The sequence below is a fragment of the Tasmannia lanceolata genome, unplaced genomic scaffold (genome assembly GCF_043159265.1).
Source record: "Tasmannia lanceolata isolate RefF3 unplaced genomic scaffold, GAP_Taslan_0.1 ptg000037l, whole genome shotgun sequence".
NCBI classification, from domain to species: domain Eukaryota; kingdom Viridiplantae; phylum Streptophyta; class Magnoliopsida; order Canellales; family Winteraceae; genus Tasmannia; species Tasmannia lanceolata.
In genome coordinates, this window is record NW_027518714.1 from 17,514,743 (window position 1) to 17,538,012 (window position 23,270).

Below are 23,270 nucleotides of genomic sequence, written 5' to 3' on the forward strand. Positions count from 1 at the left end.
CACCTGGAGCTGATAGAGGGCGGAGGCGATCGCCTCTGCACAGGTCTCCGGCGCCTCTTTCTCGACTTCCCGTCGGTCGCGTGGGAGGACGCCCTGGTACATCAATTCTGTGGCCACCCGGCTATCCCCTAGGCCGTTGTCCGTTTTCTGCACCGCTCAGTTTGGGCGGAAGACGTTGTCGCCTCTCGCCGCCGTGGCGGCAGGGATGCCCAGGACCGGCCCGCTGTGTTGGGGCTCTGTCACCCGTGCAGACCCGGAGCTCTGCCCGAGGAGATTTGGCCGGCTCGACTTGACGGACAGCTTATGCGTCGCCCGGCTGCTTTTAAGTGGCTCGGCCAGTGCGTCCATTGCCGGAGTTGACTCCGGCACCTTTCTTTTCTTGCCCTTGGGTTGGGGCTGCTCATGCGTTGGGGACGCCTGGGAGGTCTGCCTGATTTTGTCCAGCATGGACATCTGCTTCACCATTTCTGAACATGAAAACAGAACAGAGTTAGCACTATAAAAAAAAGAAGAGAAAGGAACAGTTCAAAAAATGAAAGCTGGCCTAAAAGGGTCCACGTACGTGCCGGCGTCGCACGGCTGATTCCGAGCTCTACCAGGACGGCCTCCTCGGAGAACTCCGAGCAGTTTATTTGACCGCGCTTCAGCTCTTCTTTGATCAAAGCGAAGGTCATGTAGTCATAGCCCTTAAGGGCTGGCTTCCGACTAAGGTTCTGGGTGTCGGCGTTCTCCATTCCAACGAGAACGGCCAGTGGGAGCCCTGCTCGGTGTCCCTAGCATAGAAAAACCTGTTCTTCCATGTGTGAATGGAAGTAGGTATGCCAGTGATCATTTTCACTTCGGGCCGTTGGCTGATGTAGATCCAGCCGCCGTCCTTGTGCCTCTTCAGGTGCGCACACATCCTGAAGACGGGCAGGGTGGGGTTCCTACGGAGCCGAACTCCCAAAAGGTGCAGGAAGCCGACCAGCGTCCTCCAAGAGTTCGGCACGACCTGTGTAACCGCCAGCCCGTAATAATTCAGCACATCGACAAAAAATGGATGCAAGGGAAGCCTGAGCCCGGCCCGTAAGGCTTCTTCGTAGAGGCAGAGATCTGCACTATCATTGCTGGCCCGGTCCCCTTCAACGGCCGCCCTCAAAATGTACCGATCAGGAATACAGTATTTGTCCCTGACGGCCTGAAGTTTGCCCGGCCCCAGATGATTCACCTCGTACAGGGCCCCGACGTTGTACTGTGGGTTGGCCTCCATCCGTGCCTCCGCTATCACCTCGACAGGCGCGCGCGGCAAGCGAGGAACTACCGCTTCAACGTCTTCTTCGTCGTCGCTGGTTTCTACCCGGTGCGGTCCGTCCCCACGGACCGGGATTGTGTCTAAGTCCACAATCACTTCTCTCCGCTCTCCTCGTCTACTACGATTATTATCTCCTCGTCCTCAACACCGGCCTCCGTAGGCGAGGCCGGCCTCGTCCTCTCCGACGCCCCGGACCCCGTACTACTAGTCGAACCGGACTCCTTTGAGCCAGAGTCCGACTCGGAACTAGTGCTAGACATTAAAAGGGAAGAAAAGAAAAGCTAAAAGAAATTACCGAGCTGAGGTGTTGACTGAAGATCTCCGGGCTCACTGATCCGAGGCGGGCAAAAATTTGACTAGCCGAGCAGCAGAGAAGGAGAGAAGAGTGTAAAAAGTGAAAAATGAGGAGTAACAACTCCGGTATATATAGGCTTGGAAGAGCGGGAAAAATCCCGCCCTTTTCCCACCAGCCGGAGTGCGCCACGTCACTTACCGCATTAAATGCGCCGCTCGCATTAAATGCACCGTCCGCATTAAATGCGAGGTACAAGTTCCAAAGTGATAACGCCAGAAGCCAAGATTCTGCCCGGCCAAGCCGCCCAGAAGGCTTAGCCGGACAGGATATGACGCGTTCGCTGCGCGACAAAAGACCTGCCCGGCCTGGCCGTCCACAAGCTTAGCCGGACAGGATATGACGCGTTCGCTAGAAGACAAAAGATTCTGCCCGTCCAAGCCGCCCAGAAGGCTTAGCCGGACAGGATATGACGTGTTCGCTACGCGACAAAAGATTCTGCCCGGCCAAGCCGCCCAGAAGGCTTAGCCGGACAGGATATGACGCGTTCGCTAAACGCCAAAAGACCTGCCCAGCCTGGCCGTCCAGCGCCTTAACCAGACAGGATATGGCGCAGTCACTAAACGACAGCGGATCTGCCCGGCCTAGCCGCCCAGGAGATCTGCCCGGCCACGACGCCCAGAAGGTTTGGCCGGCCAAACTTCTGGTTCAAATTTCAACCGGACTGGATTGCACAGGGGCTCCTGCCCGGCCGTGCTCCTTCAGGCCAAGTTTCAAGGCCGGACCAGGCCGCCGCGGTTTTTTCTGGCCCCTGCCTGAGGCCGGCCTCAGCTGCCCAGAGGCCTTAAGGCCGGCCAGATGCTGTTTTAACCCTCTTTTTGCTTCCCCTAGCCGCTGTCACGACTCGGAGAACCAGGGGGCAACTGATGGGGTCCGAACTCAGCACTGATGAGGTCCGAACTCAGCAACCAATTGGCTGTTGACACGTGGCCCTCACAGGGACCGCTGCAAATCCAACACCTGTCCCTGCTATGTGTGACACCTGGACCAATCAGGAACTTCCACCTGCCCCTCCTAGGTATGAGACCTGGTCCATACAGAGGCCACCACCTGTCCTGGACAGGTGGCTCAGAACCACTATAAATAGCCTTCACTTGTGCTAAGGTGAGGGATCTGAAATCAAAAACCCTAAGCTTTCTACTCTGACATTGCTCTGCACTCCTGCTCATACTGACTTGAGTGTCGAAGCGCCCGTCCGGAGCAACACTCCGGGTTGGTCCTCTGACCCTTTGTCTTCTTGTCTGTGCCCTTGTGCAGCGCAGGACTCCACCAGCCCTTCAGCTGTGGCTTGTCAGATCAGCCCTTCCGGCCCTACTATAACCTGTTACCAATTTTAGACCTAACATGGCCAAATATAAGCTCTTAACATCTCAAGATCGCTTTTAAATTTCGCACTTGGTAGTTCTCCGGTTCACAAAATAGAAAAGTGACATCTGCAAATTGGAGATGAGTAACCTCCACATTATCATCACCAATTGTGAATCTTTTGAATAATCCCACACCACTACTCTTAGCAAGCAACCTACTAAGGGTTTCTACAACAATAGCAAATAAGAAGGGGGACAGAGGATCACCCTGCCTGAGCCCACTGAAAGACTTAAAAAAGCCTTTCGGGGATCCATTGATTAAAATTGAAAACCAAGCAGAGGAAACACAAACCTTTATCCATCTACACCTACAACCAAATCCCATTCTATCTAGAAGAAGATCCAATCCACCCTATCGTAGGCTTTCTCCATATCCGATTTACACAGAATACCTCTCTTTCGAAGTCTACAATATGAGTCAATAGCCTCATTCGCAATTAAAGAACAATCTAAGATCTGTCTTTTTTCAACAAATCAATGGCCCCATTCGCAATATGTATTATATAATCATGTCTATATACAATGCACATATGAAATGTGGTATATATATTAAATATAAATATTTATATAAATTACATGTGAAATTCGGTATGTACTGAACAATCATATATGATCTACATCATATGTCACCATGTTGTCGATGTTATTAAACTATTATGGATGGTTTTCTTACTTATGTGATGGTTTCTAAGTATGTATTTGTACTTATTCTAGCATTTTTTAAAGTTTCATCTTAAAATTTCATCAATTGCATATGTTTTCATGTGTTTTCATGATTTTACAGGATTTCTATTGAAATTTCCAACTAAAATCGAAACATTTTTATTTCCAAGGAAACTAAAACCGAAATCAAAATTTAAAACCTTGAACCTTGAATATGCAATGACTATGGTTAACTTTGAAAGTGCCATATGAAATTGAAATTTGTCACTAAGATTTTTCCTCTAAACTTAAGAAACTGGACAAAGTCCCTATAAGAGTGCTACAAATGGGCTCGGCCTACTATTGGTCTAATAAGCGTGACCCTAATTAGGTTGGGTTTTGACATAGTTCTATGACTTTCAAAACGGGCCATGTTTGGGTCAAGGCCCATCACTTACATATCTCTTTGGCCCAATGGGTTGAACAGGGCCAGGCCAATATAAGTCAAATTTGGGTCAATTTTTCAGATCTGAAAGGAATCATGCCAGGTTGGGAGCATGTGGAATTTTGTAATTTTTTTTTTTTTTTTTTTTCGCTTTTTTCACTTTTTCACTTTTTCACTTAAGGCTCTGAACCACATTAATATCAATGCCATATATCTCAAGTGTTGATTTGTTTTACAGGGGAAGGTCCCCTTGTTGTCTCTTGAAGAACTACATCACCTTCACGTCTTCGTCTTCGTTCTGGGCATTGTCCATGTGGCTTTCTGCCTTTTCACAGTGATTTTGGGAGGGGCAAGGGTAACTGCTCCCCGCTCCAACCTCTTTTTACTTTTGCAGGAATTTATTAAACAACCAATAACTTAAGAAGCTTAAACGGTTATTGGTGATATTTAATCATTTATACCTCAACACTCCCCCTCTGGAACGGCCCCTCTTCTTCCTTTTTTGGCCATACACGTGGATTTTTAATATCAAGGAGTTGTTGGGTTTTGAACCCAGGAACTTACCAGAGCTATTTCAAAACCACACAACTCCTCGATATAAAAAATCCACGTGTACTGCCAACCCAAAAGAGGGGCCACACGTGAGGGAGACTGTTGAAGCATAAATGATTAAATAACACCAACTATAACAGCTTAAGCTTTTGGAGTAATTGGTTGTTTTACGGAATTCACTTTCACAACTACTTGTGCTAATCAATTTTTCTGATGTGATTTGGGTATATATAAATGATTGTTTCTCTCCCATGGTTTAGATAAGACAATGGGAACATTGGGAGAATTCTATTGCCAAAGGGAAATATAATACAGATAAAGGTATTGCTTTCTGGTGCTTTTCTAAGCTACTTCTCTCTTTTGCCACCAAGAATTTTCAGTGAAGACATGTAACTGTTTTTTTTAACACCGAATCACTGAAACTCATCTTCCATATATTCTTTTCATTACAAATTCACCTAACATGAGAGCAATATATGTATGTGACAGTTATGAAATCAAGAGTCACCTACGTGCTTCAAGATCCTTTTATCAGGGATCAATTTGTGGGTGATGCGAAAGGTTCACGACTCCTTTGTTGGGTGGTAAGATATTTCTTCCATGACTAACATAGATGTTTACTCCATCTTTGCCGAAAGTTTCGGCTTTCAATGTCTGGTGAGAATTTAGAAGAGTTAGTCTCTTTTGCTAGCTCTAAAATTATTTGCATATTTATAATCTTGTATGCAAAGGCTTTTGAAGTCCAATATGATTATTTGCAAGTATCTTTTATAATAGTTTTAGAGATGATATAGTTAATAGAGTCCAAAGTGGCTTTTATACCACATTTGCAGATAACATAAAATTCAAATAAACGCTCTTCATAATAAGGACCAATTTTGGTAGCATGGTGACCGGAGTGTTCTGCAACTGCCCTTTGCGTTCCTAGATTAGTAAAGTTTTGCCTTAATTTTAAATTGTGTATGATGGAATACCTCAGATTCTTTTCCTAATGACGAGATTTATTTTGTTTTCTTCAGCATTCTTTCTTCAAACAACTGTACCCATCTTTGAGCAAAACGGAGTACATCATTTTACGACGGGGTTTCATTATGGTAAGCTCTTGAATTTGAATAGATATTGTTAAACTCGACTTACCTGATTATGTATTCTTATTTTTGTTGCCTACTTTGGCAGTCTTACTTTCTTTTAAGCGATTTCTTCTGTAGACTCATTGCCAGACAAACCCAACATTTAATTTTCACAAGTACATGTTACGAGCCCTTGAAGATGATTTTAAGAAAGTTGTTGGTATGAGGTATTAATATCTGAGAGCACTTGTGTGGTGCTAAAGGTTTTGTTTAGCATGTGTTCTTGTTAATTTATGGTTCTCCTCTATGCCTTTTTCAGTTCTCAATTTCTGATTCTCTTCCATTGCAGTTGGTACCTTTGGATATTTGTGGTCATTTTCTTGTTGCTGAATGTTGATGGTAAGATCAATCTCAAGCTACTTCATTGAAAACTTAAATTGATGATGAGTTTTTTATTTCTATCTTACTTGTTGAGATTCAATTTGAATATTTTGTGTAATGGGTTTGACTTCTTATCTGTCTAAAGTTCTTGTACTCTGTACATACCAAGAGGCCTTTAAACTCATGAATTACTATAGTCATACTCTACCAATGTATAAAGTTCTTGTACTTGGACACCAAACAATTGGAGCCTAAACAATGTAAAATATGGTTATATCTTATGGTATTGCCGTTGATGCAAGCAATATTACTCATAAAAGTCATATCCTTTTATTTTGTGAGGTTTTCCACAGTTCAATGTCTATTCTTTTTGGAATACATCTATGCATTCAGATTTCAGACTGTTCTTATTCCCTGGTGCAGGTCGGCGTATATATTTTTGGATAGCCTTCATTCCATTGATCGTAAGGATCCCAAACCTCTGAATTATTATCCTTTACAGCTTTTCACACCCTCTGTGATTATGGTGTGGCTTCTCACCCTGCACTTGTAAAGACTTTTTTTTAATTTACAGACATATCAGTTTTAATTTAATTGCACAAGTTGTGTTAATCTGTGCCAGGACTTAGTCATCGAACTCCCGTGACAGGACATGTTTTTTTTTTTCCGAAAAGGATAGCCAAATTTATTAAAAACAGAGGAGACTAAGATCGTCAGAATACAAAGGAGATTAAAGCAATACAAAGAAACAATTACAAAAAACTAAAGAGGAGGCTCAAGGAGGAAGAGAATCAAATAACGCCAAGGCATCTTTAGAGACCCCTTCTCTAACTAAATTATCGGCCACCTTGTTAGACGTCCCTGAAGAGGATGCCACCCAATCTAACATTTCATCAAAGAGACAATCAAACTGCCAAGGGGCTTTTGAGTCCCTTTAAACCACCTAATAACATTCAATGAATCCCCTTCAACTATCACATTTTCCACCTAATCTCTCGCTAATATCAGCAAACCTGGGTGAACTGCTCTCAGCTCGGCCTCCGAAGCATAGGCTATCCCAATGGAAGAAGCAAAAACCCATAAGACCTCCCCAAGATTATTCCTTAAAGCACCGCCAATTCCTGCTGGGCCCAGATTCCCTAAGCTAGAACCGTTGAAATTAAATTTAACAAAACCCGGCGCAGAAGATACCCACTCTTGAATAACTTTATGCTTGATCTCCGTTAAGCAACACACCTCTCGCCAACCTTCCCAAAGGTCATAAGCAGATACACAGTTGAAGGAAGGAGGAGATTTCACCCATGAAATCGTCAGGGCTATTTTGATAAAGAGGAATTCAGGGTTTTTTGTAACCCCTTTAAACACTCCAGCATTCCTTTCTTTCCAAAGCACTCAAATGGAGGGCTAAAGGAATGTTCCATAGGGTCTTACGTTCTTTCTTCCATGGAACTAAAGACCAACTTTGGAAAAGATCAACAAGCTTTTACGGAAAAACCCAATAAATGTCAAATCTGCTTAGGAGTTTACTCCACACTTCTCTAGCGACTTTACAATGGATAAGAAGATGATCCGCTGATTCCCCCGCCTCAATACATAGGACGCAATGATCTACAATGAGCATCTTCCTCTTCCGAAGAAAGTCAACCATTTGGATCCTTTTCCGTAAAGCTACCCAATCAAAGGTATAAACTGTCAAGGGAGCCTGGATTGACCAAACTCTAGCAACATTGGAGAATGCAAGGCAAACCACTAGGTGTTGGTAAAAAGACTTGACTGAGAAATCACCAGATGAATTCCAGATCTATACCCTTTTATATTCCCCGTCTTGCTTTATGTAGCCTTCTTCTAGCACTTCCAAAAGTCTAGAAATGGATTCAATCTCCCTTTCGAAAAAATTCCTTCTAAACCAGGGTTTCCAAATCACCCTTTTTCTTCTTTCCATGTTATCTTTCACAAAGCCATCCTTTCTTACTGTAATAGCAAACAAATATGGAAACATGTCTTTTAAGATTCTATCTGAGCACCATCTGTCCAGCTCTGAGCACCATTTGTCCAACCAAAACCGAATTGTATCGAATTTTATCTCCTGCATAGATTCTGAATCTGATTCCGGCTGAGCATAAATGACTAAATCTCAATATATCTCTCCATAAAGTCACACAAGAACATCTGAACTTGTCCTTGGTTCTCCATTGACCCAGCGTTGCCCCAAAACTCTCACCCAAAGATGAGACCTTTCCTCTCCAAACCTCCACACCACTTTCCTAATAGCATTATATTCATTTCCTTGATTCGTCTAATGCCAAGACCACGCTTTTAAGAGGCCTGCATACTACTTCCCATTTCGCTTAGGGAATCCCCCACTCTTCACCTTGACCTCCCCAAAGAAAGCGTTTCTGAATTTGCTCTATCCTTTTGACCACGCTCATTGGGCATTTGGAAATCGACATTTGATATATGGGCATGTTAGCGAGGACCGCTTTAATGAGGGTGATTCTAACCCCATGGAAACTAAATTTCTTTTCCATTTGTCCAACCTTCTTTCCACTCTCTCTACGATTTGACCCCAACTCTATGTTTTTTGCTCTGCCCGCCCCAAGAGGAAGGCCCGAATATGATGAAATAAATGTGTCAATCTTGCACCCCATAATGCCCACCAAGCCTTGAACTACCTCCCCCTCTAAATGGATGCCAAACACTCTGGATTTGTAAAAGTTAGACCTTTGGCCAATTATAGCTTCATAACATCTTAGAATTGCCTTCAAGTTCAACACTTTCAAGGCCTCGGAGAGCTAACTAGCAAGGTGTCATCTGCAAACTAGAGCTGCGGAACTTCTACCTCACTGTCTCCAATCTTGAAGCCTTCTATTAATCCACATGATTTTCCCTTTTTCAATAAGCCTACTTAGGTTCTTGGCTACTATGATAAAAGGGAAAGGGGAAGGGGGTCTCCTTGTCTCAGACCACGGGAGGATTTAAAGAAGCCTTTAGGAGAGCCATTAATAAGGACCGAGAACCAAGCAGATGAGATACATCTCCCTATTTACAATCTCCATCGCGAACCAAATACCATACGTGACACGACATGTTACCAAATCTTATAAAAAGCATGTTATCAGATGATTGTTAATGTCTGCAAGTATGCTTGCATCTTTCTAAAGGGCGTTCACCCCCCTTACAACGGGAACAGTGGGCAACTTTATCGCTTTTTGGCGCCAAATCACATTTTAAGGGAGGGCGAATGCGTACTGCAGGGGAGGTGAAAATATCATCGCCCCTTTCTAAATTGCTGCACTTAGGACTTGCTTATGTAAAATGAACCAATGGTGTGCTATTTTTCTCATATATGACTGAAAGAATGCCATAGTTTCATCTCTGAACGATATCTGGTTTTTTCATTGCATGATTGTGAATTCTTATATTTTGAAGATTATTAACTTACATCAGGTGAATAACAAAACCATTATTACCAACTAGTTATCTTGAAAAACAATAGTGTGCATGTAATTTTTGAATTAGATAAAACAACTCTAACTAATGTGAGCAATCTTTACAAACATAATTGTATATTTTGCAGCTTCTACTTGCAGTGGGCGCTAAGCTGGAACATATAATTATTCAGTTGGCATACGGGGTCACCAGAAAACATGCAGCTGTAGTGGGCGACTTGGTAGTTCAGCCTTCAGATGATCACTTCTGGTTTCACCGCCCAAGAATAATCCTCTATTTGATCCATTTCATTCTCTTTCAAAATGCTTTCGAGATTGCATTCTTCTTATGGATATTGGTAAGCAAGAATGTACTATTTCGCTGGGGTGTCTGTTATAAGGCTTAAGATTCAATCAATTGTGGTTCCCCACTAGATTTAGTCTTTGATTTGACCTTAATCTCTTTCAATTTATTTGGTTAGGCCTTTAGTTTTTGAAGTTTCAAACTCCATAAGACCTTAAATTTGGTTTGTTCTTCTAGGAACCATGCTGAACATCTACCTAAATTTTTCCCGCAATCGAAACTGCTATTCAGGCAGCTTTCAAACAGACCCACCAGTATATTTCTTATGAAGACTTTCGATAACCAACAAAATAAGTTAGCTGCTTGAGAAACTGCATGGTTGGCTCAGAGATGTTCCTATATATAATCCCAACATACTAACAAGATTTGTCTTCTACAGGTCATATATGGCTTTGACTCCTGCATTATGGGACACTTTTATTATATCATCACCAGGCTTACAATTGGGTAGCTCTCACTTTATCTCTTCACATCCATCTATCAACTTACCTTTCGAATCTTATATGTATATGCTTTAGTCCATATCTCCATTTTCACATGTGAAGTGGTGCTATTTTTGGTGGTCGACAGGGTGTTTATTCAAGTACTCTGCAGCTACAGCACACTGCCACTTTATGCCATTGTTACACATGTGAGAGCAAATTAACTTGGCCCCTATTTTATTTATTTTTATAACCAAAGGGTTATCTACTGATGGAAAAATGGTTTTCCAATGAAGATGGGGAGTTCATTCAATAAGGCTGTATTCGAGGAGCATGTGCAAAAGAGCCTGATTCAATGGGCAGAGAATGCCAAGAATAAGAAGAGGAAGAAGGGATTGAATTATGCTTGCTTTCTTTCGCTTCCCCACGTTGTTAAAAAAGAAAAGGGATCAAAATCCACTAACAGCCAAGATGGGTTGAATCAAGCGGGGTTAGTAGATGGGTCTTCTGTTGAGCAGAATGCAGGGCAAAAAGAATCTATGATGGAAGATGGAATTGCTGAGGACATTGATTCGATCGCAGCCTCAAAATGCACTAAACCTGAAGGCTCATGAACAGGGGCGGAGGCACATATAGCATGAGCACCCCCCCCCCCCCCCCCCCCCCCCCAATGACTTGCAAAATCCCTTTAGTGTACATGCATGCTTGGCTGGTTTAATGGCCACGCCAGCCCCCACTACGACCAATGCTTAGCAAGTGTAAATAGCCCCCCCTCCAAGTGAAAATTCCTGGCTCCACCCCTGCTCATGAACTCTTATGCAATGACAAGCATTGTAGGTATAAAAATGGATCAGATAGCTAGTCGCATGTGAAATTTCTCGTACAAAAAAGTTATACACATGTTTGTTCATATCTCTTTAATTTTTTGTTGGCATTTCATAGTAAAATTGAAATTACACTGCATCATCTTGAAAGCAATACTGTTTTTCATATTGTCAGAATACTAGCGACAGTTTGGAAGTGATTCTAGGAATTTCAAAGAATATGGTGTTAAAATGAGTGGGGTGGTACCAATTGAGGAGAAGATGAGAGAGCACCGCTTAAGATGGTTTGGGCATATCTAACGTAGGCCTTTGGATGCTCCAGTGAGAAGAAGTGACTCGTGCCAAGTTGATGGAGTAAAAAGAGGAAGGGGCAGACCTAAAACAACTTGGGTAGAAACAGTGAGGAAAGACTTGATGGCTAGGAATATAACAGAGAACATGACCTTGGATAGGAGAGAATGGAAGAAAAAGATCCATGTAAACGAACCCAACTAGTGTCAGGATTAGAGTTAGTCAGCTTGAGCCGGGTAGACTCTTTCACCTTCTTCATCAAAATTTTCTAAGGGATTCATTAGCCGACCCCAACTAGTTTGGGACAAAGGCTTAGCTGAGTTGAGTTGAGATGGTGTTAAAATGGGTTATGGTGTAATTATCTTAAATGGCTTAAGTATTAGCTTTTCAAAATTCTATAAATTTATACTGGTAGGATAAGGAAGATATAGAAGTTTATGAGCCAAAAGCGATCCAAACCATGAGCCAAAAATCGTAAATGGTAATTACCAAGACAAAACATAAGATTTACGTGTGTCGGCAGAAAGGCCTGTGTCCATGGACGAGTTAGACAAAAGTTACACTATGAGCCGGAACAAAGAAGAATGCAACTATTTCACCTCGATCATTTAAAAAAAAATCAATCAATATCAAAACTGGTGTCTAAATCTTCTCTCTCTCTCTCTCTCTCTCTCTCTCTCTCTCTCTCTCTCTCTCTCTCTCTCTCTCTCTCTACCAACTTAGTAGGAACCCCACATGTTCTCATTTTCTTTGTCTCTTTCCTTTCACAACAAACTTGTAGTTAGGAACCCTTGCAATTTTAGGACTCCAAAACAGCCCCTCCTAACACCCTCATGTATTAGGAGTCACCCCTAGTCTAGGAGTCTCCAACCATGATCGAAGATATGGCTGAAAATAGTCATATCTCAACAACCTCCACCTTTGCTCATTTGCAGCCACTTGAAGATCAACATACTATGCACTTTCAAGAACACAACTCCACACCACATGAACATGAGGTTCCTACGCCAATCCATGGGGTGAGTCACCAGTCATTAGCATTTGATGATATTTATCTCTCAAGCACTTCCTTAATGGTCGCTTCCACATTAAACATCTCGATTCCTTGAAGTATTTTCTCGGTATTGATGTCACTCGTTCTCCTAAAGGAATTTTCTTATGTCAACGGAAGTACACACTTGACATTCTTACCTAAACTGGATTATTGGGAACAAAACAACAGTATCGTCGGTTGGTTGGCCGTCTAATTTACTTGACTATCACACGCCCTGAAATCACTTACGCCGTCCACATTTTTGAGCCAATTCATGTATGATCCAAGGAAACCTCACTATGATTCTACCTTACGAGTTCTTCACTAAAATCCTCTTCCAGAAGAGGTATATTTTTGCCCTCTGATAGTGATCTATCTTTGAAAGCATAGATTGGGCCAGTTGTCCCATAACCTGATGTTCTACTACTGGTTGTCTTTTGTAGTAGAATGCCTAGGGATTTCCATCTCGGGATTTAGGGTATATTCTACTCGGCTGGCGTTGGTGTATTCTTTTCATTAAGATCTGGGTATAGAATCCTTGTTTCTATTGATTCAATATAAATGTTGAAAAAATTTGTAGAGGGTACTGTTGATGATAGAAAACAGAAACTTGTTGCTTCAAGGCGTGATATCACTTTCCTTAAGACAAGATTCGCCCCCACTAGTAGTGTGCAAAGGAGATCCGCGAATTGCCTCCAAGATACAATGAAGCCTAGTAGGGAAGCCCTACTAATGTTTGATGACGCGTAGCACTAGCGGAATCAAACCCGAAATGCCCTTCCGAAATCTCAAGCCTTAGAGAAATCTCTAGATTCTGTTTCTGCAGAAAAACAATATCTAGAACAGTAAACAAAAGAAAAACAGTATGTAGAAATACTTGGGGATTTTTGTAGGAGTGTAGAAGAGAGTGTAAAATCAGTCAGAATTGCCAATTCGATTTCTATCTGAAATGACTGAAGTTTGCACATATTTTATAGACCATCTGATGTCTTTTCAGTGTGAAAAACACCTCTACAGGGCATCTTTCCAGAATGTTTGAAATCTGACCGTTAGATCGCACCCATTGATATTGAATGGTCCTGATCGATTCTAGAGGTGACTGTTGGTTTGAGTAAAACCTCTCTCCAACCCAGTCATCGTTAGATCAACGATCTATGGTGTGGATCGCACCCCCTTGGCACATGACCGTTGGGGGAAGGGACACAACCCATTTGATCACACCCTTTGACCGTTGGAGTCATGGGCCCGTTGGGCCGACCGTTAGGCCCGAACCGAAGCCCAACCCAACTGAACCATTCGGCTTGATGGGCCTGCGAACCATTTGACCGGTCCACCTTCATCTTGATCCAACGGTGCAGATCAAATCTGGAAAAATTAAAGGCTCCAATCGCTCCTCGAAGTGCAAAGTGCGCCAATAAAGCGCCACTATGCGCCCTATAGCCCATTGCCCACGCCGCGCGCGCGCGTGCGCGTGCGCGTGTGCGAACGGTGCGTTGCACCGTCCCGCGGGTCCAACCATGGGTTCAACCCAATGTGCAATCAACAAGAGTTAGAAAAGGTAGTGCTTTATAAGCCCTTCTCTTTCTTTTCTCTCATCCGATGTGGAACTATCTTTTCAACTACACTTCTACATCCTTTTGTAAAAGCAAATATTTCCAAGAAAACATTTTCTTTTTCCCAAACGCTTTTGATAAAACATTTTCCAAAACACTAAAACATGTAATATACATGATTTTGAAAATGCAAAATCACTAACAATAATTACATAAACAGAATGCATCGACCAATTAGACTCTCTCATTGTCCCAGATTTATACTTAATTGATTTGATTCAATCTATTGAATGATGAGGAACCCTTACATAGAACAACTCATGGTTTCCTATACCCAAATTAGATACATTTGACATGTACTATCCCGACACCTATGATTTATCATTCATGGACGTTGATAAGATCCTTCCATTTAGCAGTACCTTAGGATGGTATAGCATTAACGTGAATGGCGGGGTTCAAACGAGGAAAGGCTTGCGGTGGATACCTAAGCACCCAGAGACGAGGAAGGGCATAGCAAGTGACGAAATACTTTGGGGAGTAGATTGATTTTGCGATCAAAAGTACTATACGAAATCTTCGGGTTTTTTCCTCTTCCTCTATCCCTATCCTATAGGTACAACATTTGAATCAATAGAGAACATTTCCTTCTGTATGAATCAATATTATTACATTCCAATTCCTTCCCGATTCCTCCTAAGGAAAATCCCGAATTGGATCCAACGCCCACACCGGATATGGACCGAACTGTCTCACGACGTTCTGAACCCAGCTCAAGTACCGCTTTAATGGGCGAACAGCCTAACCCTCGGAACATACTACAGCCCCAGGTGGCAAAGAGCTTCCGGTCGATGTGAACTCTTGGGGAAGATCAGCACCATGCTTGGCTCATCTCCTATCTCCTAGAAAACTAAGAAACAAAATATCATTTCTCGTTCTTTTGCTGAGGCTGAATATAGTCCCATGCCTACAGCTACATGTGAGTTATTATGCCTCACGACTCTCTTGTTAGATCTTTGAGTGCCACAAAGTCGGTCATGCTTCTCTTTTGTGACAATCAAGCAGCTCTTCACATAGCCGCTAATCCTTCTTCTTTTTTTTTATGAGCAGACAAAACATATTGAGATTGATTTCACCTTGTTCAGGAAAGAATTTTGTCCAAGGACATCCGCATCTGTCTCATCTCCACATCAAATTAACTTGCAGATATCTTTACAAAGGCTCTAGGTCGTAAACATTTTCAATCCCTATTAACCAAGTTGGGCATTTCGGATCTACATGCGCCAACTTGAGGGGGAATTTTTACAGGGCCGATACACGAATGATTTGGTCCGGATCACCGAATGTTCAACCCCACTTATACTTTGCATATACTATTTTCCTTGGAAAAATACACAGACACCATATAATGTACCTCTCTTGATAAATATAGGGAAATGTTATCAGCACTAATGTATTTTGATGATCGCACTGCTCACTTTATTAAAAGCACGGTATGGCCTGCACCATAGGATGATCTAAACCGTCCATTAGATGGGCCACAGCCTAAATAGGTTGTGCCACAAAAATCATTTGCATTGGTTGATCCTAACCCTCAGATCTACTGAAATTTCCAAAATTTCGACCGTTAAATTTTGGTTTCGGTACGTTTCGGTTTCGGTCCTCACCGAAATCCGAAATTTCGTTGGTGGTGGCTTGTCTCTCACGCAACAACCAGCCGTGAATGCAAAAGTCCCTAGCAAATCCCAATTTCTCAATATCTTTATGCTATATTATAAATCTCTCTTGTGGTATATTATAACCACAAGAAGTCTACAAAAATACAGGAAATTTCAAAATCCATGACTAAGTCTTCTCATACAAGAAAATGACATCCTTTTTTATTTCCTCCCACATGCAACAAAAGTCAAGAAATAAAGTAGCAAAGCCTTGTGTAGAGTTAGTTCTTGCTGTAGAAATACCAAGCCAAAGCGAGCCCAATCACAAGGAGTGGTAGAATAAGCTCAAAAAAACTCATGGAGGATGAAGTCTTAGTTTCTTGTAATTTCTTTGTAGCCAAGCCCGCTTTTTCCTCCATCTCATCTTCATCTTCATCTCCGTCTGAGCCTTTTTCGGCCACTCCAACCAAATAGTTGGACATCAAGCTGATGGCCGAAACACTATGGCCAATTTCCTCAAAAGCCTCTGTGGCATCTCGGCCTGCAACAAGTGTCAAAATACCCAATTCCGTTATTATTATACATCATTGGATATAGAGGAATTCTAAACTGAAGGGTGCCCTTGCAAAAGGGTGCCCCACGTCCTCAAGGTGCATTCACCTTGATAACGTGGATCCAATGTGGGCGCCCTAGTTTGCCATTCCTCTTCTACACTATGTTTAAAAATTGGTCCCCATGTCTAATTTTACACCACCCTCAGGCCCTGTTCGTTTAAGATTATGAGACATGATTGCGAGTGCCAAACTAAAGCCTTGTTTGTTTTAGAATACGACAGCCTATTGTGGAGTCCCCAACCAATTATTGGACTGAAAATTGCACTAGGTTTGAGTACAATAATCGGTTGGGGACTCCACAATCGGTTGTCATAATCTAAAACAAACAGGCTCTTAATTACTTAATTATTGGATTCAAATTTAAACATAATTTTTGTGTCCAATAATCGGTTTTGCACTCACAATCAGCTGTAATAATCTTAAACGAACTGGGCCTTAATTTTTCTTTGCAAAAATAGAGTCCCACACGGTTTCAGAGCAGACATCACATGTGTTAGATAAAGTACAAAAAAACCCTGAAAAAAGGTTTGATGGATCAAGGACTTAGTAACACTATCCGATCAAGATGTTATCAACGTCTGTGATCAAATGTTAAACCCATGGGTAATATAACATAGATGTGGCACAAGTGAGGCCCACATAGTGTAAATTTTATCTAGTGTAACTTTTATTTTCACAGGCGTAGGTTAAAAAGTGGGGCCCACTCCCACAGATTGGAGATATCGACGCGCACGTCGTTTTTATATAGTACATTTTACGCATTGAAGTGCGGCTTATTTTATTCATTTAAAAAATTAGTGCTGTTGCAATGTAAGTCCACGTGTCACACGTGGTCCCACGTGATTTGGCATAAAACGCCCGCCTTATTTTACCATTTCGAGATTTGCTAGGGACTTCGCAGAAAGCCATTTTGCAGCTAGGTTTTGCATGAGAGTGCAGCTAAATGAGCAAGACAAAATCTGAGCCTACGTGGCACCAGCCGCGAAATGCCTTCTGCGATGGTCCCTAGCAAACCTTACATAAATAAGTTGAAGGAAAATGATATCAGCACTACCATATTTTGATATTTCCACCGTAGCATCTTGTCTTTTAGTATTTAATGATCTGTACCTTCCACCTTTCGGAGCTGTTTTAATTTTAGGGAAATATTTTTAAGGAATTATCTTCCTCATTTGAAAAAATTTTCCTTGTTCTCAAGGAAAATTGCAACCCCACGAGAGTTAGGAATTTTTTTCATGGAAAATATTATTTTCTATAATTTCCTTTTCCCTGGATCCAAACACGCTCCGAATATGATCTATCTTTGATTTATTTAGAAATCTTTTTCGAGAAAACGGTTTCTACACACAAGTGTAGATAAGTATCTACACAGTAGCTTAAAATACAGTGGAGGGCATATTATTTGGGTGATCCAGACCATTTATTTGATTGGCCCTCCCATAGATAGAGTGTCCACAAAAAATCAGCTTCATAGGATCATCCCAACCCTACGATTTATAGAGGTAAAAATAGTGGCTTACCCGGCGCACGCTGGAAGCATGCCTTAAAAAATCTTATTATTTTCCTAATCTGAAGACATGAAATTTCTCTTACCTGAGACTTGTATTAGAACGTCCTCTCCTCCTGGATGCTCTTCCAAGAACTTGGTAACATCATAAACCTTTAAAAAAATTAAGTAGATAGATTAATAAAAACAACCCTTTAGATCTAAATTCTAAACTTTATAAATAGCATAGCCCAAGATCAATATAAATAGATAGATAACATACACCATAGAATAAGAATTAAGCTATACATAGAACACTTATGTGACAAATAAATGAATAAGCAACAGGAAAAACAGCCCTTAAGATGTAAAGGATGAACAAAGATTGAAAGAAATAAAGAAAACATAGAAGGAAATAAAATAAGATGTATGTACCTTGCCATGTATAATCACCCAGCAGTCTTGCTTAGAGGAATGAACAGACACTTGAGATAGAGTGAAAGCCTTATTTTCTGCCATTTGTAAGAAACCCCAAGGTGGAGGAGGAGGAGGAGGAGGAGGAGGAAAGAAGAAGAATGAGGAATGATGAAGGAGAAGACCAAATGCCATATTTAAAGGGTTTCTTATAATTTTCAAATGGGCCCACTAAGGACCAACCCCCTTTGTGTGAGTCTTTCAAAGTACATTATTTTTATGTGATTTCTAGAATCTTATACACAAAAATGTAAGGTCAACAAATGAAGGCTGGTGATATTGGCATTACCATGTTGTGATAATCGCACTCCCACCTTGTCTTTTCTTTCTTTTTTAATTGGCAATTGACAACTTTTTGGAAGCTGTAGTAACCCTGGTTAAATAATAGTAGACAAGGTGAGTTAGTGCAATTATGAAAACATGGTAGTGCCAATATCAGTAGCCCAAATGAATGCTTGAAAAAAGGCAAAATTAAAACAAACAAGAGAGAGAGAGAGAGAGAGAGAGAAGCCTATTCTTGACTTGACCATGTTAATGTTGGGTATTCAAATTTCAGACTTGGACCTGTTACGAGGCATAGCCGTCACTCTTACTTTCACATTATGCGTGTCTTGGGTGATCTGAGCCGTCGATTTAATGGGCTAGCATCGCTATATAGTTCCACAGAGTCTCTTGATCATAAATGGGCTTTTTCTTAACTACAGATGGTTCCAAACATTGGATCCGTCATGGGACTTGCATGGGCAATTTGTTAGGGTGATGGCCCACCAAATCAATGGCCCTATTCACCATACACTTAGGTCCTAATGTTGTGAATTGGAAATTCCACAATGAAAGAGTATATGAATTTTATTGGGGCCCATCAGCACATGACACGTGTATAAATTAATCTAATATATTAAGGTAATTTTAGATAATTTGTCTAAGAAAAAGTCTTCGAATATACAAGGTTCTGTATTCACAAAGGAGACAATGGTAGAAATGATAAAAAAAATAATAATCTAGGGCAAATTGTTAGAAAAATGCAAAGTTTTTTCTAAATTGTGAATAAAGGGTAGTAATTTGAAAATTATAAAAATGTGTTGTCAGGTGAGAGAAGATGGCTTTTAGGACAAATATACCCCTCCTACCTCTTTTTTCTTTCCACCTTTTAGAACATATCCCTATGCACTTATTACCTTCTCACCTACCACCTTCTTCTTCCTCAAGACTTTTCTAACGTGGAAAACTCCATTGAAGGGTTTTGAAGGTTGCCCATTTACAACAGGGTTTGGTAATCATGAGGGAGAGAGAGAGTCGGACTTCCGAGACGGACTCTTGGAACAGGGTTTGGTAATCATGAAGATTGTCATTTACAACAGGGTTTGGTAATCCATTTTCTTTGCATTTTTTTATTCTAAAACATCAAAATCAAGCTTCAATTTATAGTTGCCTGCATGACACTAAGATCATAATGTATATCCCTATTATCCTTCGAATTTTTACTCAATTTAATAAAAATCTTTGGAATTATCCCTATTCTACTGGCTTCCGTCGGAAGTCCGAACAAAACTTCGGACTTCCGAATGGAAGCCAGTATACATAACCAAAATATTGGTTTCATTCAGAAGTCCGAAGGTTTGTTCGGACTTCCGACAGAAGACAGTCAAACTTTATAGTTCGGTAATTGTCATATGTAAGTGCATCCTTTTGGTATTTTTTTCATAATTTTAATACTTTGCTTCCATTTTTTCGTCATTTTTCATTTAAAACTTAGCACTTGAGCCACAAATCCGTAATGATTACTATTTTTTGCAAGTAATGATTACTATTTTTTGCAATTATGCTTTTGCTAGCCACCTTTGCACCCATATTACTTCTGCCAATCTTTGCATCAAAAGATGGCCCACAAGCTGAGAAGTTGCCTCGGCAAAGGTGGGTAGCAAATTCCCATAAACAAAAAGGGAAATGTTATCCACACTACTGTGTTTTGATGAGGGCACTCCTCATTTAATTAAAAGTACGGTATGGCCCCCCATAGGATGATCCAAAGCGTCAATTAGATGGGCCACAGCCTAAATTGGTTGTGTCCCAAAAATCATTTCCATAGGTTGATCCTAACCCTCCGATTTATAGACGGTTAGGACCAACCCTCTAACATTCTGATCAGAGGGTTAGGATAAACCTAAATGTTTTTTGGGGCACAATCTATTTAGGTTGTGGCCCATCTAATGAACGGTTTGGATCATCCTATGGTGCGGGCCATACCGTACTTTTAATAAAGTGAGGAGTGTCCTCATCAAAATACGGTAGTGCGGATAACATTTCCCAAAAACATCTTAAAAAATACGGCAAAAATCCGGGTGACAAGCGGGTCGACCCGGCCCGTACGGGCCCGACGTGGGAACCACATTTTCTATCCCGGAACCACTAGGGAACCACATTTTATACCTCGGAACCACTAGGGAACCACATTTTATACCCCGGAACCACTAGGGAACCACATTTTCTACCCCGGAACCACTAGAAAACCACATTTTATACGCCGGAACCACTAGGGAACCACATTTTATACCTCGGAACCACATTTTATACCTCAGAACCATTACAGAACCACATTTTATACCTCGGAACCACTATGGAACCACATTTTATACCCTCGAACCACTACCGAACCACATTTTATGCCTCAAAACCACTAGGGAACCACATTTTCTACCCCAGAACCACTAGGGAAACACATTTTATACCTCAGAACCACTAAGGAACCACATTTTCTACTCCGGAACCACTAGGAAACCACATTTTCTACTCCCGGACCACTAGGGAACCACATTTCTACCCCGGAACCATTAGGGAACCACATTTTATACCGAAACCACTACGGAACCACATTCTATACTCCGGAACCACTACGGAACCACATTTTATACCCCGGAACCACTAGGGAACCACATTTTATACCCCGTAACCATTACGGAACCACATTTTATACGCCGAAAACGCTAGGGAATCACATTTTCTACCCCGGAACCACTACTGAACCACATTTTTATACCCCGGAACCACTATGGAACCACATTTTATACCTCGGAACCACTAGGGAAATGTGACAACTAGGGAACCACATTTTCTACTCCGGAACCACTAGGGAACCACATTTTATACCCCGGAACCACTAGGGAACCACATTTTATACCCCGAAACTACTAGGGAACCACATTTTCTACCCCGGAACCATTACGGAACCACATTTTATACCTTGGAACCACTAGGGAACTACATTTTATACCCCGGAACCACTAGGGAACCACATTTTATGCCTCGGAACTACAGGGAACCACTAGGGAACAACATTTTATACTCTGGAACCATTAGGGAACCACATTTTATACCCCGAAACCACTAGGGAACCACATTTTATACATAGCAACCACTAGTGAACCACATTTTATACCTCGGAACAGCTAGGGAACCACATTTCATAACCCGAAACCACTACAGAACCACATTTTATACCCCGGAACCACATTTTCTACCACAGAACCACTAGGGAACCACATTTTATACCTCGGAACCACTAGGGAACCACAATTTCTACCCCGGAACCACTTGGGAACCACATTTATACTAGGGAACCACATTTTATACCTCGGAACCACATTTTGTACCCTGGAACCACTATGGAAGCACCACTTATACCTCGGAACCGTTATGGAACCCCATTTACACCCCAGAACCACCAGGGAATCACATTTTATACCTCGGAACCACTAGGGAACCACATTTTATTCCCCGGAACCACTAGGGAACTACATTTTATACCCCGGAACCACTACGGAACAACATTTTATACCCCGGAACCACTACGGAACCACATTTTCTACCAAAGAACCACTAGGGAACCACATTTTATACCTCGAAACGACTAGGGAACCACAATTTCTACCCCGGAACCACTTGGGAACCACATTTTATACTAGGGAACCACATTTTATACCTCGAAACCACTAGGGAACCACATTTTATACCCTATAACCACTAGGGAACCACCATTTACACCTCAGAACCACTAGGGACCCCCATTTACACCCCGAAACCACTAGGGAATCACATTTTATACCTCAGAACCACTATGGAACCACATTTTATACTCCGAAACCATTTTATAGCCCGGAACCACTATGAACCACATTTTATACCCCGAAACCACTAGGGAACCACATTTTATACCCCAGAACCACTATGAACCACATTTTATACCCCGGAACCACTAGGGAACCACATTTTATACCCCAGAACCACTAGGGAACCACATTTTCTACCACGGAACCACTAGGGAACCACATTTTATATCTCGGAACCATTAGGGAAGTGAGCTTAAAAGGTGATAGGGTAGGTGAAAATGCATAAGGAAGTGAGCTAAAAAGGTGAAGGGAAAAAGAGAAGGGAGAGTATTCTTGTCCTTTGGGATTCCTAAAAGCACTGACAGCCCCTATTTCACAAATAAAAAGAACGTACCCTTACTTGACAATTTAACCAAAACTTTGCATTTTTCAAACAATTTTTCCAATAATCTATCTAGGGTCGTCATTTTAGAAATTACAAAGGCCGATGGAGATGAGTTTTCACATACAACGGCTTTTGCATGTGCGAACAGCTGCACATGTTGACCTTTTGGGAGATTTTGTCTTTTGCAATTAATTTGATTGATGTGGCTCTTCTCACATGCAAAAGGTAGCCGTGAAATGGCTTTCCGCGAAATTGCCGTGAAAAATAAAAATGTAGCTTTATCCCTAATGTAGATAATCCTTATCTTTAAGACTCTTACACATCACAAACAACTACAGAGCAAATTCTACCAACTAATAAATCTAAACTAATTTATTCCAGCCCAAGTGGGACCCATTGAGGCACGTAACATGTATATTATTTTCCTCTTAGTGAAAATTCATGTTTTCACCCATGGATGTAGGCATCTTTGCTGAACTACGTAAAAACTCGTTGTTCATCTTGTGGTTTCGTGTTTACTTTTATTTTTCCG

At 41.7% G+C, this 23,270-nt stretch overlaps 2 protein-coding genes across 2 annotated transcripts in view; one reads left to right on the forward strand and one right to left on the reverse strand.

Annotated features, from left to right (window-relative positions):
* The window catches only part of LOC143861170 (MLO-like protein 1), a 40,439-nt gene extending 29,454 nt beyond the window's left edge, over positions 1–10,985 (forward strand). The window contains exons 4-14 of the mRNA XM_077372098.1: positions 4,336–4,452; positions 4,910–4,970; positions 5,139–5,233; positions 5,669–5,743; positions 5,858–5,946; positions 6,069–6,118; positions 6,524–6,564; positions 9,678–9,887; positions 10,272–10,339; positions 10,463–10,523; positions 10,611–10,985. Coding sequence (XP_077228213.1) covers positions 4,336–4,452; positions 4,910–4,970; positions 5,139–5,233; positions 5,669–5,743; positions 5,858–5,946; positions 6,069–6,118; positions 6,524–6,564; positions 9,678–9,887; positions 10,272–10,339; positions 10,463–10,523; positions 10,611–10,928 — 1,185 coding nt within the window. The 3' untranslated portion in view covers positions 10,929–10,985. The remainder of the gene's footprint in view (positions 1–4,335; positions 4,453–4,909; positions 4,971–5,138; positions 5,234–5,668; positions 5,744–5,857; positions 5,947–6,068; positions 6,119–6,523; positions 6,565–9,677; positions 9,888–10,271; positions 10,340–10,462; positions 10,524–10,610) is intronic.
* Positions 10,986–15,764: 4,779 nt separating this feature from the next.
* On the reverse strand, positions 15,765–18,411 carry LOC143860791 (cytochrome b5, seed isoform-like). The gene is made up of 3 exons (XM_077371605.1): positions 18,209–18,411; positions 17,881–17,947; positions 15,765–16,214 (listed from the first exon to the last, which is right to left on the reverse strand). Exons 1-3 carry the CDS (start codon positions 18,380–18,382, stop codon positions 15,955–15,957), a joined length of 501 nt encoding a protein of 166 aa, XP_077227720.1. The 5' UTR covers positions 18,383–18,411; the 3' UTR covers positions 15,765–15,954.
* Between the last annotated feature and the right edge of the window lie 4,859 nt (positions 18,412–23,270).